The following is a 12,255-nucleotide window of genomic DNA, read 5'->3' as shown; positions in this document are numbered from 1 at the left end:
CACTGAGTGTTGTTAAAGAAAAAAAACAACCCCCCTCCCCACCACATTATAACAACGTGAAGCACTCAGACTTTGCTTGTTTTTTAAAGGAAAATATTAAAGCCATTTAAACACCGCTTTGTTTACAATAGGGAAGGGTAATAAAGCTGGTGAATATATTTTGTGCTGCAGTAACTATCAGTATTAAAGAAACCCAGTGGTTTAAAAAAAAAGTGTCACAGAAACACCGAAACAGGAAAAGGAAAATACTTCAGATTATCTAGTCTAATACAGGATTCTTCCCTAAGGTAAATTTCATTGCTTTGTCCACTTTGAATTTATATGATTTAAGTTTCTGCTGCTTCTTTTGGGAGACTGTATTACAGTTTCAGAGGAACAGCCGTGTTAGTCTGTATTCGCAAAAAGAAAAGGAGTACTTGTGGCACCTTAGAGACTAACCAATTTATTTGAGCATGAGCTTTCGTGAGCTACAGCTCACTTCATCAGATGTTTACCGTGTTTCCACGGTAAACATCTGATGAAGTGAGCTGTAGCTCACGAAAGCTCATGCTCAAATAAATTGGTTAGTCTCTAAGGTGCCACAAGTACTCCTTTTCTGTATTACAGTTCAATCTCATGATTAAGGTATTTATGCTGAAGTCTTTCCCTTTCTTTTCCCTTTCTTTATTTCATCACATTACTCCTGCTACAGCACTTTGGATCAATCCTTCAGGTAAGGCCTATTAGACAATTGCCAAAGTAAGTCTATGTGTAGCCTACTAATAACTTTTAGAGTATCTCTTTAACATGCATAATCATTCAGTTTCCTTGGAGGGAATTATTGAGTTGGGGACAACCGAATTTAACTAGAGTAAAGAGATAAAACTAAGAAGAGGGCAATTTAGACTGGATGTCAGTAAAAAAAAAAAAAAACTTCCTAACCATGTGATCCATTAGGCTATGAAAGAGCTTCCCCAATAGAGAAGTGGTAGATATCTCACTGCTGGAACTTTTAAAACTAGACATGACAACCCTGCAAACAGCGAGAAGGAAATGATAGATATGACTTCAGTCATTCTTTCCCATTTCTAATACCTGCTGTTTTAGGATAACACTTATTGTGCTCTTTCGCTATGATCGCTATATCTGGAAATGGTTACTTCTCTTAAAGTACAATCAGTGGGCCAGACCTGCAGCTAGTGTAAACTGGAACCGCTACCACTGAAGTTAATGGAGCTACAGCAACTGACAATCTGGCCCGGTGTCTTAACAGGTAACACAAAATCAATACATTTTGGAGGCCTTCAAATTTACTTAACTGGACAACAAACAGTTAAAAACAAACAGTCTTTTCCCTTAGAGCACTGAAAAGCTACAGAACTGAGACATCAGAATCCAGAGATACCAATGTCTAGATGATAACTCCAGACAGGTAAAATTGTCTAGAGTGGATAAAATCTGCACTGAAGGAGAAATCAAAGCATGCTCACTTGTTGTATAAAACAACAACCTGCTTCAGAGAGGCTGATGCTGCAATGCCGGAAGCTTCCGCTACAGTCCGCTGTGAGAGTGAGGTCTTAAGAACAACAGGTGCAGTAACATCGTGGGGAGTGAGGCTTTCTGTGAAGTGGGACAGATGAGGGAAGTCTAACACACTACCACTGGTTTGAGACTTAAAATTCCATTTACATACTTCAGTGCGTACTTCAGCAACTAAATGTAGGATTTGCACAGCCTCTTTAGGCTCTCAGTGATTAAGAACTTGGCTGTGAGGGCAGGAGTTTTAAATCTGAATTAAGAGCCATGACTTCAGTAGAGTTAACCTAGGTGTACACCGATGTAAGAGAGATCAGGCTCCAGCCTTGTGTATTTAAATCCCTCCTTTCCACTCCTTGCATCTTTTCTCCCCTCACTGTCAGTTCTCGCACAATTCACCCAGCCTATCACGTGACAAGACGTTTCATTTTATTTAATTTATTTTACAAATTTACATTTGAAATTATTTGTAGTTAAAAATTCTGATGATCTTTTACACAATATTAATGTTAAGGATCTTTCTACGTTTCTTGTTATTCTTGGAAAATCACAGTAAGATACAAACATGTGGCACTTCTTTGCATTATGCCTTACTTCACACCAGAGGTGTGCATTAATCAGCACTGCCATACAGTCTGTCATGTCTCATGACTTCAGGCAAATGCACTCTTGATTATCCTGAATAAATCCTATGGTACATACCCCATGATTTTCTTGACATACATATGATGTTCTGAATATCTATTTTGGCTAATGGCATTGCTATAGATTGCTCAAACCCATTACTCCACTTTGAATTCTGAAGCAGACAAAGACTCTCAGCCACAAGGTACAGATGTGACCAAAATTGAAAAGAAAAGCAGTTTATGTACTGTTCCACATTAACAGCCAAAATTGTTCCACATCACTGAGCTTGCCACAAAGAGGGACTGACTGGAATAGAAAAATGTGTTATCCTTATCAAGGCAAGCAAAAGCACCATTTAAAAACAGTGACTAACGCAAAAACAATCAAATTATATTTGTATTAAAAATGATAAAAACAGTAACCACACTCAGCATTTGAGGATGTTTAACTTATCTAAAAAACACAAAACAAAACAGATTCAAAGTAAACATAAGTTCAAATAGCTGAGATCTTTAAGAGAGGGACTTTTTCTCAATGGAAAAAAAAATTGGAAAGGAAAAAAGAGCCCTGATCAAAACAAACTGATCTTGCCAGCAATTTTCTGTTTTTCCCCCCGAATATATTTATGTTCCACATCTAGTCACAACCCAGATTTTCCCCCAGCCCTATTCTCCAGTGAAGTCAAAAGCATCCGTTCATAACAGTCTGTTGCCATGTTAATGGTAACAGCGGATCATCAATTCCTCACTTTGCATTTGAAGCGAAAGAAAATAGGAGGAGAAGGGCTGTGAAGAAGAAACCTTTGTTTAAAGCATGACCAGTACAGCTGGGAGAAAAAAAAAAGAAGTGGCAGTGAAACATAGGAAGAAATGGATGTAAACTAAGTTAAAAGAGGGTAGTGCTGGGGCCAGTTTTTCAAAAGGCCTCCAAAAACATGCTTGGCAACCAGAAATGCTCCTTTTCCATCTGCAAATACATTTGTTTCCAAATTTGGTCCCTGCATAAAAACTGCACATTGCCTTCCTCAAGGAAAATGCAGAGCTGGGAGTGGGATTCAGATTAGGGGCACAATCCACCATGGTGCTGAGCGACTCCTACAAGATGCAAAGTACTTTGATCTTCCTACACAAATTTGTTAGTCTCTAAGGTGCAACAAGTCCTCCTTTTCTTTTTGCGAATACAGACTAACATGACTGCTACTCTGAAACCTACACAGACAATAAACCAAATCCTCCAAGGTGCAGCATGCCTCCTGTGAGGTGCTGTATGCTTTTGAACCCCACTGACTGCAATTAGAGGAAAGGTGCTCAGCATCTTGCAGGATTCGGCCCCAGAGTCCCAATTCTGCAAGGTGACAAACATGAATACCGCTCAAAACAATGGGTTTAAATTCTACAACGTACTGAATGCCTCCTGCAACGTGGAATTTTTTAAAAAGGCACTGCAAGATGCACACCACCGTGCAAGATCATGCCTGAAGATCTGAATACAATCTTCACACCTCTCCTGAAATTGTCTGCAGTGAGTGGGGACTGACTGACACTTATTCAGAAAACAGTATTACACCCACATGAGAAGCGGCCATGAGAGCATGTGGGGTCTGTTTGCAGAACAACAGTACAATGAAAACAAGTTGGTTTGCTCTAGACATTATACAAAGGCTTATTTTTCAGCACAAATGGTTGGAAGGATGCCTCCTCTGAGTTAGCAGCAAATAAAAGGCAGATTTACAATTTCTAATCTATGCAAATATCTACTCTGCAGGGCATCACAAAGACTGCTTTATATCAGACACCACACAAATCCAAGGCTCTTTAAATATCCAAAGCAGACACCGCATCTCCACCTGTGATGGCTGGTAACTCGGAGAACAGCCGGACGACTGGAAAAGTTGTTGTTTAACTAGCCTGTAATTGAAATAGTGCCTTCCAGGAAAAAAATATTTTGCTAATGTACCAAGACCCCTACTCCCAACTCAATTGCTTCTGCTATAGTTGTCATTAAGGGCAAATGGCTTGAGAAATCCTAGAAAAAATATGTGGATAAACCAGGTAGCAAAACTGTGTGAACACTTAAATAATAAAACTGCCACTGATTACGCAGCAAAAAGAGTCTGCACTTATATTAGACTCCGCTATGAATTTCTAAACTAGAAAAGAACTTTTACCAAAAATTTCTAGGTGTAGTTTTCTGCCACCATGGACTTTCTGTTATCTTACTCGCTCATCCAATGATGAGTTATCATGGTGTGCATTTATAAAGGCAATCATGACCATAGTTCATGGGCTCACTTCACCTGATTTAGATGAAGAGTCAATATCATCTTCCCAAATATAGGGCCCTGTTTAGGTGACTAATAAGTTGATCTGTAGTCAGGTTATTACTAATTCTTCTGTCTAGGCAAGGCAGGGCTTCAGAAGTCTCTACCCCACCCTGCAGATCCCAGTCCTTTTTAACTAATGGACAATTATGTTAAGAGGCATAACAGCCTTCATATATCATATATGTCCTCTGAGCAATTGTTCCATGACTCCTACCCTCTTCCAGAGGTAAGCTTGTAATTCACCTAATGTGGAATGGACGTGAACAAATACTCGAAGAAGAAAAAACAGTTACTTACTTTCTCGTAACTGTTGTTCTTCGAGATGTGTTGTTCACGTCCATTCCACCACCCACCCTCCTACTCCTCTGTCGGAGTCGTCGGCAAGAAGGAACTGGAGGAGGTCGGGCCGGTGGGGGTATATATACGCCGGGCACAGTGGCGCAACTTGGGGGGCCCGCCGGCAGCCGCTAAGGGGAAAAGTTTCTGACGCTCATGCATAAGGCACGCGCACACCTAATGTGGAAGGGACATGAACTAGCACTCGAAGAAGAACCACACTTACTAATCTTATAGAGCAGGGGCACAGAAAACTTTGCCAGTAAACGAAATGCCTTGAATTCTGCATATTTGTGGACTACGTGTATATTTGTTGACCTGACCACTTTATATAACAATCCAGTAATATTAATCAGAGTCAGGAATTCCAGGCCCTGCAGTTAGTGGAAAGTCTAGATTAAGAGAAGAGTTTTAAATCACACTCTAAACATGACCAGGCTGAGGCTTAGACATATTTCAAGCAAGAGCAAATTCCTGAAGTAAGGCTCTCTCATTGGCTTCATGGGCAGTAAAATTTTTGGTTTCTTTTTGGTAGTTTTTGCAGCTTTAAACGGAGTGAATGATGTGTTTGATCAGAAGGAGATACTTGAAAAAAAATCAAATTCCAATTCATACAATTTGTAATTAACAGGACAGATACAAGGCTGCTGCTAGCATACACTAAGGAGCAGTACTTCCAGGAAGGGGAGCTCTGGAAACTTCATCAGGAGGGCCACAGACAGCCAATACACCTTCAAATATGGAACACGGCCTAGCATTGATCCTATGGAGCAATGACTAGATGTTAAAGCTTCCTCTCCTAGAAATAGGGTAGTTCAATCCCCATCCTGGGGAGCAGCTGCCTCCAGTGGAGCAGTGGTCGTATGATGTTCTCTGTTTGTCTGTGGGTTGCTGTCATTCCTTTTAAGTTTGACTCTTCTCCATAACCATCCTGTTATTCCAGATCTGTCAAAAATTATTAGACTCTTGGCCCAGCTAGTCTTCTCTCAACTGATCTTTGATGCTTCAGACAGATACCCTCCACTGCCCATGGTGGAAGGGGGAATTCTTCCTGATCCCCACAAGTGAGCATCCTATGCCCTGAAAAATGAAATTTCTTGTCCTTATCTGAATTTGCATAGCTAAACATTAGGTACAATAAGATTTTCCAGCTCCTTGATACCTAGGAGTAATTTTGCGTTGACATACCACTGTAGAACTATGTAGGGGGTCGTGTTTCCTTTTTTTATTCTAAATTTACTGCCCTTTAATTTCCAGACTCTCTTTGTTCTCATAACAAGTAACATAACAGAAAGACAGAAGCCACATATTTCCACTGTATCCTCTATAATTTTAATGCCTTTATAATATAATGTACTGTACCAGAGATCCATTAGTGAGTTACTATGTTCACTGTTGCCACTTAATAAGAGAAAGTGTCAACCCCAGCTTAAAGAAACACAAAATGTAACTATAGGAATCCACAGCCACTCAAACCTGCAGTACTCGCAAGTACAACAGAGGTTTAAAAGGCCTCAGAATTACCTTCCCAAAAAATTAGTTTACAGCAAGACTGTCAAATGCCTAACACACCTGTGCATGGTAGTAAGGAGGTGTTTCTCTTCTCCTCTGTGAGAGCTACCAGCACTGCAGGTCACAGCATCCAAGGGTATGTCTACACTGCAGTAAAACAGCCACAGCTGGCCTGCATCTGCTGACTTGGCCTCTCAGGGCTATGTAATTGCAGTGTAGATGTTCAGGTTCACATCTGAGAGGGGAAGGTCACAGAGCCCAGGATCCAACTTGAGCCCGAACATCTACATTGCAATTTTATAGCCATGCAGCCAAAGCCTGAGGCAGCTGACACGGGCCCATCGCAGGTTCTTTACTGCAGTGTAGACATACCGCAGGGGCCACTATTCCCCCTTCCACGCAGGTGGGCAGGCAGGGATGAGGAAAAGACAGTGCCTTAAGTCTGTCCTCCAGCGTGTACACTAAGAGGAATGAGACCCGCTGAAGGCCTGGCATGAATTTCTTCCCCCCTACCCTGAAGCAAGTGGGGAACCAGGGAATAAATTGGGACTGAGTCACAATTCACTCTCTAGGCAGCCCCTTATCCAAGGCAGATTTTATTGTCAGTCTAATCACCAATTTGGTGGGAAGATCTGTCTGAGGCTAAATAGCCAATTGTGAAAGGACAGGGTGGCAAAAGGTGTTCCTTTTAAAACTAGGGCTGTCAAATAATTAAAAAATTAATCATGATTAATTGCAGTTTTAATCGCACTGTCAATAATAGAATATCATTTATTTAAATATTTTTGGATGTTTTCTGCATTTTCAAATACATTGATTTCAATTATAACACAATTGCATCCGTTATCCGGACATGCATCTGACGAAGTGGGTATTCACCCACGAAAGCTTATGCTCCAATACGTCTGTTCGTCTATAAAGAGCCAGAAGACTATTTGCCACAAAATACAAAGAGTACAGTGCTCACTTTGTGTTATTTTTATTACAAATATTTGCACTGTAATAAAGATAAACAAAAGAAATAATATTTTTCAATTCACCTCCTTCAAGTACTGTACTGCAATCTCTATCGTGAAAGTCCATTACAGGTAGGACCCCGTAAATGTAAACAAACTTGTTCACCTTAGCATCTGGCTGAACAAGAAGTAGGACTGAGTGGATCTGTAGGCTCTAAAGTTTTACATTGTTTTATTTTTGAGTGCAGTTACATAACAAAAAAAATCTACATTTGTAGATTGCACTTTCACGATAAAGAGATTCTAAAGCACTACAGTATTTGTACGAGGTGAACTGAAAAAATACTATTTCTTTTGTTTATCTTTATTACAATGCAAATATTTGTAACCAAAAATAATATAGTGAGCATTGTACACTTCGCATTCTGTGTTGTAATTCAAATCAATATATTTGAAAATGTAGAAAAAATCCAAAAATATTTATAATAAATTTAAATTGGCATTCTTTTATTGTTTAACTGTGTGATTAAAATGGCAATCAAGATTTTTTTTAATCGAGTTAACTCAAGCAATTTAACTCAACACAAATTAACAGCCCTATTTAAAACTAAAAAACCTCCCAACTTAAATCCACCACTCCCCTGACAAGAAAGAAATCCCCAATTTTAATGTAGAACCTATGTAAAACTCAGTGGTTTATGTGCCCCCTTTACTTACTCGCTCTACAAAAGCCAGCCACTGTTTCCTGAATTGTGTTGTCAAAATTGTGGGAAATTGACGCATAAACGTGAATTTACATAAAATAAGATTTGAAATTAAAAACAAAAAAACGTTAATTGCAAACCTGTCATGAACTGCAGGAGGAAAAAGGAAATCACAAAAAAGAAAAATATGGATAGAGGGACCTAGACAAATTGGAGGATTGGGCCAAAAGAAATCTGATGAGGTTCAATAAGGATAAGTGCAGGGTCCTGCACTTAGGACGGAAGAACCCAATGCACAGCTACGGAGTAGGGCCCTAATGGCTAGGCAGCAGTTCTGCAGAAAAGGACCTAGGGGTGACAGTGGACGAGAAGCTGGATATGAGTCAGCAGTGTGCCCTTGTTGCCAAGAAGGCCAATGGCATTTTGGGATGTATAAGTAGGGGCATAGCGAGCAGATCGAGGGACGCAATCGTCCCCCTCTATTTGACATTGGTGAGACCTCATCTGGAGTACTGTGTCCAGTTTTGGGCCCCACACTACAAGAAGGATGTGGATAAATTGGAGAGAGTCCAGCGAAGGGCAACAAAAATGATTAGGGGTCTGGAACACATGACTTATGAGGAAAGGCTGAGGGAACTGGGATTGTTTAGTCTGCAGAAGAGAAGAATGAGGGGGGGATTTGATAGCTGCTTTCAACTACCTGAGAGGTGGTTCCAGAGAGGATGGTTCTAGACTATTCTCAGTGGTAGAAGAGGACAGGACAAGGAGTAATGGTCTCAAGTTGCAGTGGGGGAGGTTTAGGTTGGATATTAGGAAAAACTTTTTCACTAGGAGGGTGGTGAAACACTGGAATGCGTTACCTAGGGAGGTGGTAGAATCTCCTTCCTTAGAAGTTTTTAAGGTCAGGCTTGACAAAGCCCTGGCTGGGATGATTTAATTGGGGATTGGTCCTGCTTTGAGCAGGGGGTTGGACTAGATGACCTCCTGAGGTCCCTTCCAACCCTGATATTCTATGATTCTATGGATAGAAGACAAAACTAAGATTTATTTACAGCAGAAGTTATTAGAGAATATAAAGTAGAAACCAAAAATGTAAACAGATGTCAAATGTGTAAGGCTTGTAGAAGAACACACCAAAGCACATGAAGATCTGGCAACTAGATTACCCTTCCAACTGATCCAGACAGAGAGGTGAAATGGGGACAGAAACATGGATATATTTGAAGCGGCAGACTGAAACTTTATTACTCAAACACAAGGGAGAGGCAACCCATTCTCTCCTATGCCAGACATTTAAGTGGTTTCACTGAAGAGGTTATGGGGCTCCTACCATATAATCCATAATTCGGGGTAGGCTCTCCTCAACCAATTCCGCAAGACTCAGCTTGCTCTGAGTCTTAGCCCCTCCCCCCGACGAGGGGGTCAGAGGACGCCAAAGGGTGGGGACTTTGTCCCATAAGGGCCACAAGATCTGTACCTATGCAATGAGCCCAAGGCCCATCAGCAAAATCCCAGGTCTTTTTCCTCTGGGCCCATGCAATACCCTTTTAACTGCACTAGACGCCAGCAATAAGTTGCTACAAATTAACAACTTAACCAAGTACATCAGTTAGGTACTAAGCACATTCCTACTTAACCCACTCTGACTCCAAGGTGCTGAAAAGAAGGCAAAAATGCTCCCTGGACTTCTGCCAACTGGCCATGTGCAAGATAAAATTCCTTCATGATCCCCAAACGGGCGACAGGCTCAACCCACAGCATCTGCCAGGTCGGATTCCCATTTCTAGTTCAGGGTGGGTAGGGTGGGACTTCTGGAATGGAGCTGAAAGAGGATCTGCATGGCCTGTGCTCCATGTTAAATCCCTGGAGCTGGGCTGTGAAGGTCAATCAGTGCCCCTCTCCATCAACCGGTCAACGGATACCAGAGACTGGATGCCAGAGACTCCAACGGACAGGGAGGAGCTACATAGAGCTTCTCACCGTGAGTGTCTCCCTCCCTTGCTGCTGAAGCTGTCCCTCTTTACCGCTGGCCCCATCAAGTTCCCCGGCCAGTTGAGGCAGGCAGGTAGGATTTCATGTTTTTAATGTGTATTTTATCATTTCGTTTTTGCAGAACACTAGCTGAGATGCAACACACAGAGTCAATCTTTTCAAATGGATATGCCAACTGGTCATTTCTCTCACTGGTTTTACTTGGAACTTGTCAGGAAGGGAACAAAATAGATGACACTCAAAATCTTAAAAATCAGAACAAAAAAAAAAAGAGTAATTGTCCGTTCATACACAGCTATGCCACAGATTTACTATCAACAGGATGACCAGAAGGAATTCACATACCTTGTGACCTCCTGCTGCAGTCGGGACACACTGGGCACATAGAACATTACCCCAAAGAAAAGCAAAGGCTCATTGGCAAATTTGTCCAGCTGTTTCTTCAGAGGTTTTTCCAGTTCTACCCATCGTGCTTGCTGGCTCTTGCTGAGAAACCAAAGGCCAAAGTAGTGTGTCTAAATAAAGAAGTCAAATAGAGACAGTTTATTTTCAAGACCACACACACAACTGAGGTCATAAATGCAAATAAAAATGGAAGGCAATAATGTGTCAATTTTCCCAATGCAGATGCAAGGCCAAAGTTGTCTTTTGCTTTCATTTTTACTTCTTGGGACTAATTTGAAGATGATGTCAAATAATTTTTGAAATACAGTATACATCACAATACGGGATCTGTGCTTTTCACTACTATCTATACAGGGTTGCACATTAACGGTATGTCTACTCGGCAATTAAACACCCACAGCTAGCCTGTGTCAGCTGACTCAGGCTCACAGGGCTCGGGCAACAGGGCTGTAAAACTGCAGTGTGGACATGCATCTGTTGCAGAGAAAGTAGAAGCCAACTGCTGAGCTGAAAAATACCTCTTCTGTAGGAAGGTTTTAAGAGGGGTATGGTGGTAGTCGTCCCCTCCCCCCCATCTAGCACCATGAGATACAGAGAATCTACACATGGAACTTTAGGATTAAAGTAAAAGATTTTATACACATTCAGCCTTTTTTCATGAAGTTTTGAAAGGTCTTGAATTCTTTCTATATCAATATGAAAACACATTATAACAGCTCAATTTTTTCCCCCAAAACAAATGTTTTCTGGCCAGCTCTAGTACTAATAAGCCCTTAAAGTGTGATGTTAGCATGTGTTAGAAATCGATGTTTCTGTATGTATATCTACTGTCTAAGAAAAACGTGTACACTCCAAGAAATTCCAGGTCATGTACATAAGGCTGAGGCCGTGTGGAACATAAGGCAACCTTTAGGAAACTCTGGAAGAAAATTGTACCAATTTTTTTTTCCTACAGCTCTTTGTATGTGTGTGAAAGGTGCCAGACTGAATTCTAGCAACATGCTCTCCTTCTATCCACAAAATGGGTACACCATGGGTAGCGCCATCGCAAACTTCCCCTCACAGTACCTCTTCGAAGTACAGTTCATCGCAAGTGCTGCTTCAGTCACTGGCCTCTTTGCTGAAATAGTCTACAGTGTTGCAATGTCTGCTAGTTGGGGCAGTGGGTTTTTTTATGCAGATACTTGTCCAGTGAAAACTGGTGATCTGTGTGAAATGAGCTATTCGTCTTCATCCAAAGAGCCATCAGATGGTACCAACTTTTGGGAATGATATATCTGGGCTGGTTCTGAATCATTTGCCGAGAGATGAAAGGCACTCTATTCCATGGCTAATACCCAGAGGCAGAGTCTCCATATTTGTGATTTACTTACCTTGCTATCTAGAAGGTCAGTAAACTTCAGGTTGTTTAACTCCTTTAGCATTATAAAATATTTGAAAGTGTCAAGAATTAATGCCCCAGTGAACTTTCTTTTCTTTTAAGTCAGGTAGCTGAGATTTTTTGTTTGACTTTTTTATGAGTCATTTATCATGTACACAGAAAAGTACTCTGTGCACTCACAAGTGTATCCAGCCTTTAAGTTTGTGACTTACTTCTCCTCCCTTAAAGCATTTAGCATATCACTTCTTCTACATTCCATAAATGCCCACTGTACTTTCCACCTTTTCTTCCACAGGCCATCATTCAATTATCTGAGATGCATACTGCCCTTGGACAGCCTGTTACATCTACCAGAACATGCCAGAAGCTTAGGGCATGGCTACACTTGCAGATGTAGAGCGCTTTGAGTTAAACCAGCCTTCGGAGAGCACAGTAGGGAAAGCACTGCAGTTTGTCCACACTGACAGCTTCAAGCGCACTGGCATGGCCACGTTAGCTGCTCTT

At 41.1% G+C, this 12,255-nt stretch overlaps 1 protein-coding gene across 2 annotated transcripts in view; it reads right to left on the bottom strand.

Annotated features, from left to right (window-relative positions):
• Positions 1-12,255, bottom strand: part of PTPN14 (protein tyrosine phosphatase non-receptor type 14) — a 181,799-nt gene that overhangs the window by 94,128 nt on the left and 75,416 nt on the right. For both annotated transcript variants that reach the window (XM_073338921.1, XM_073338920.1), the window contains one exon: positions 10,311-10,480. In XM_073338921.1, the coding sequence (XP_073195022.1) occupies positions 10,311-10,480 (170 nt within the window). The remainder of the gene's footprint in view (positions 1-10,310; positions 10,481-12,255) is intronic.

This window comes from Lepidochelys kempii, chromosome 3 (assembly GCF_965140265.1).
Source record: "Lepidochelys kempii isolate rLepKem1 chromosome 3, rLepKem1.hap2, whole genome shotgun sequence".
Classification (NCBI taxonomy): domain Eukaryota; kingdom Metazoa; phylum Chordata; order Testudines; family Cheloniidae; genus Lepidochelys; species Lepidochelys kempii.
This window is presented reverse-complemented; position numbering and strand designations above follow the sequence as displayed.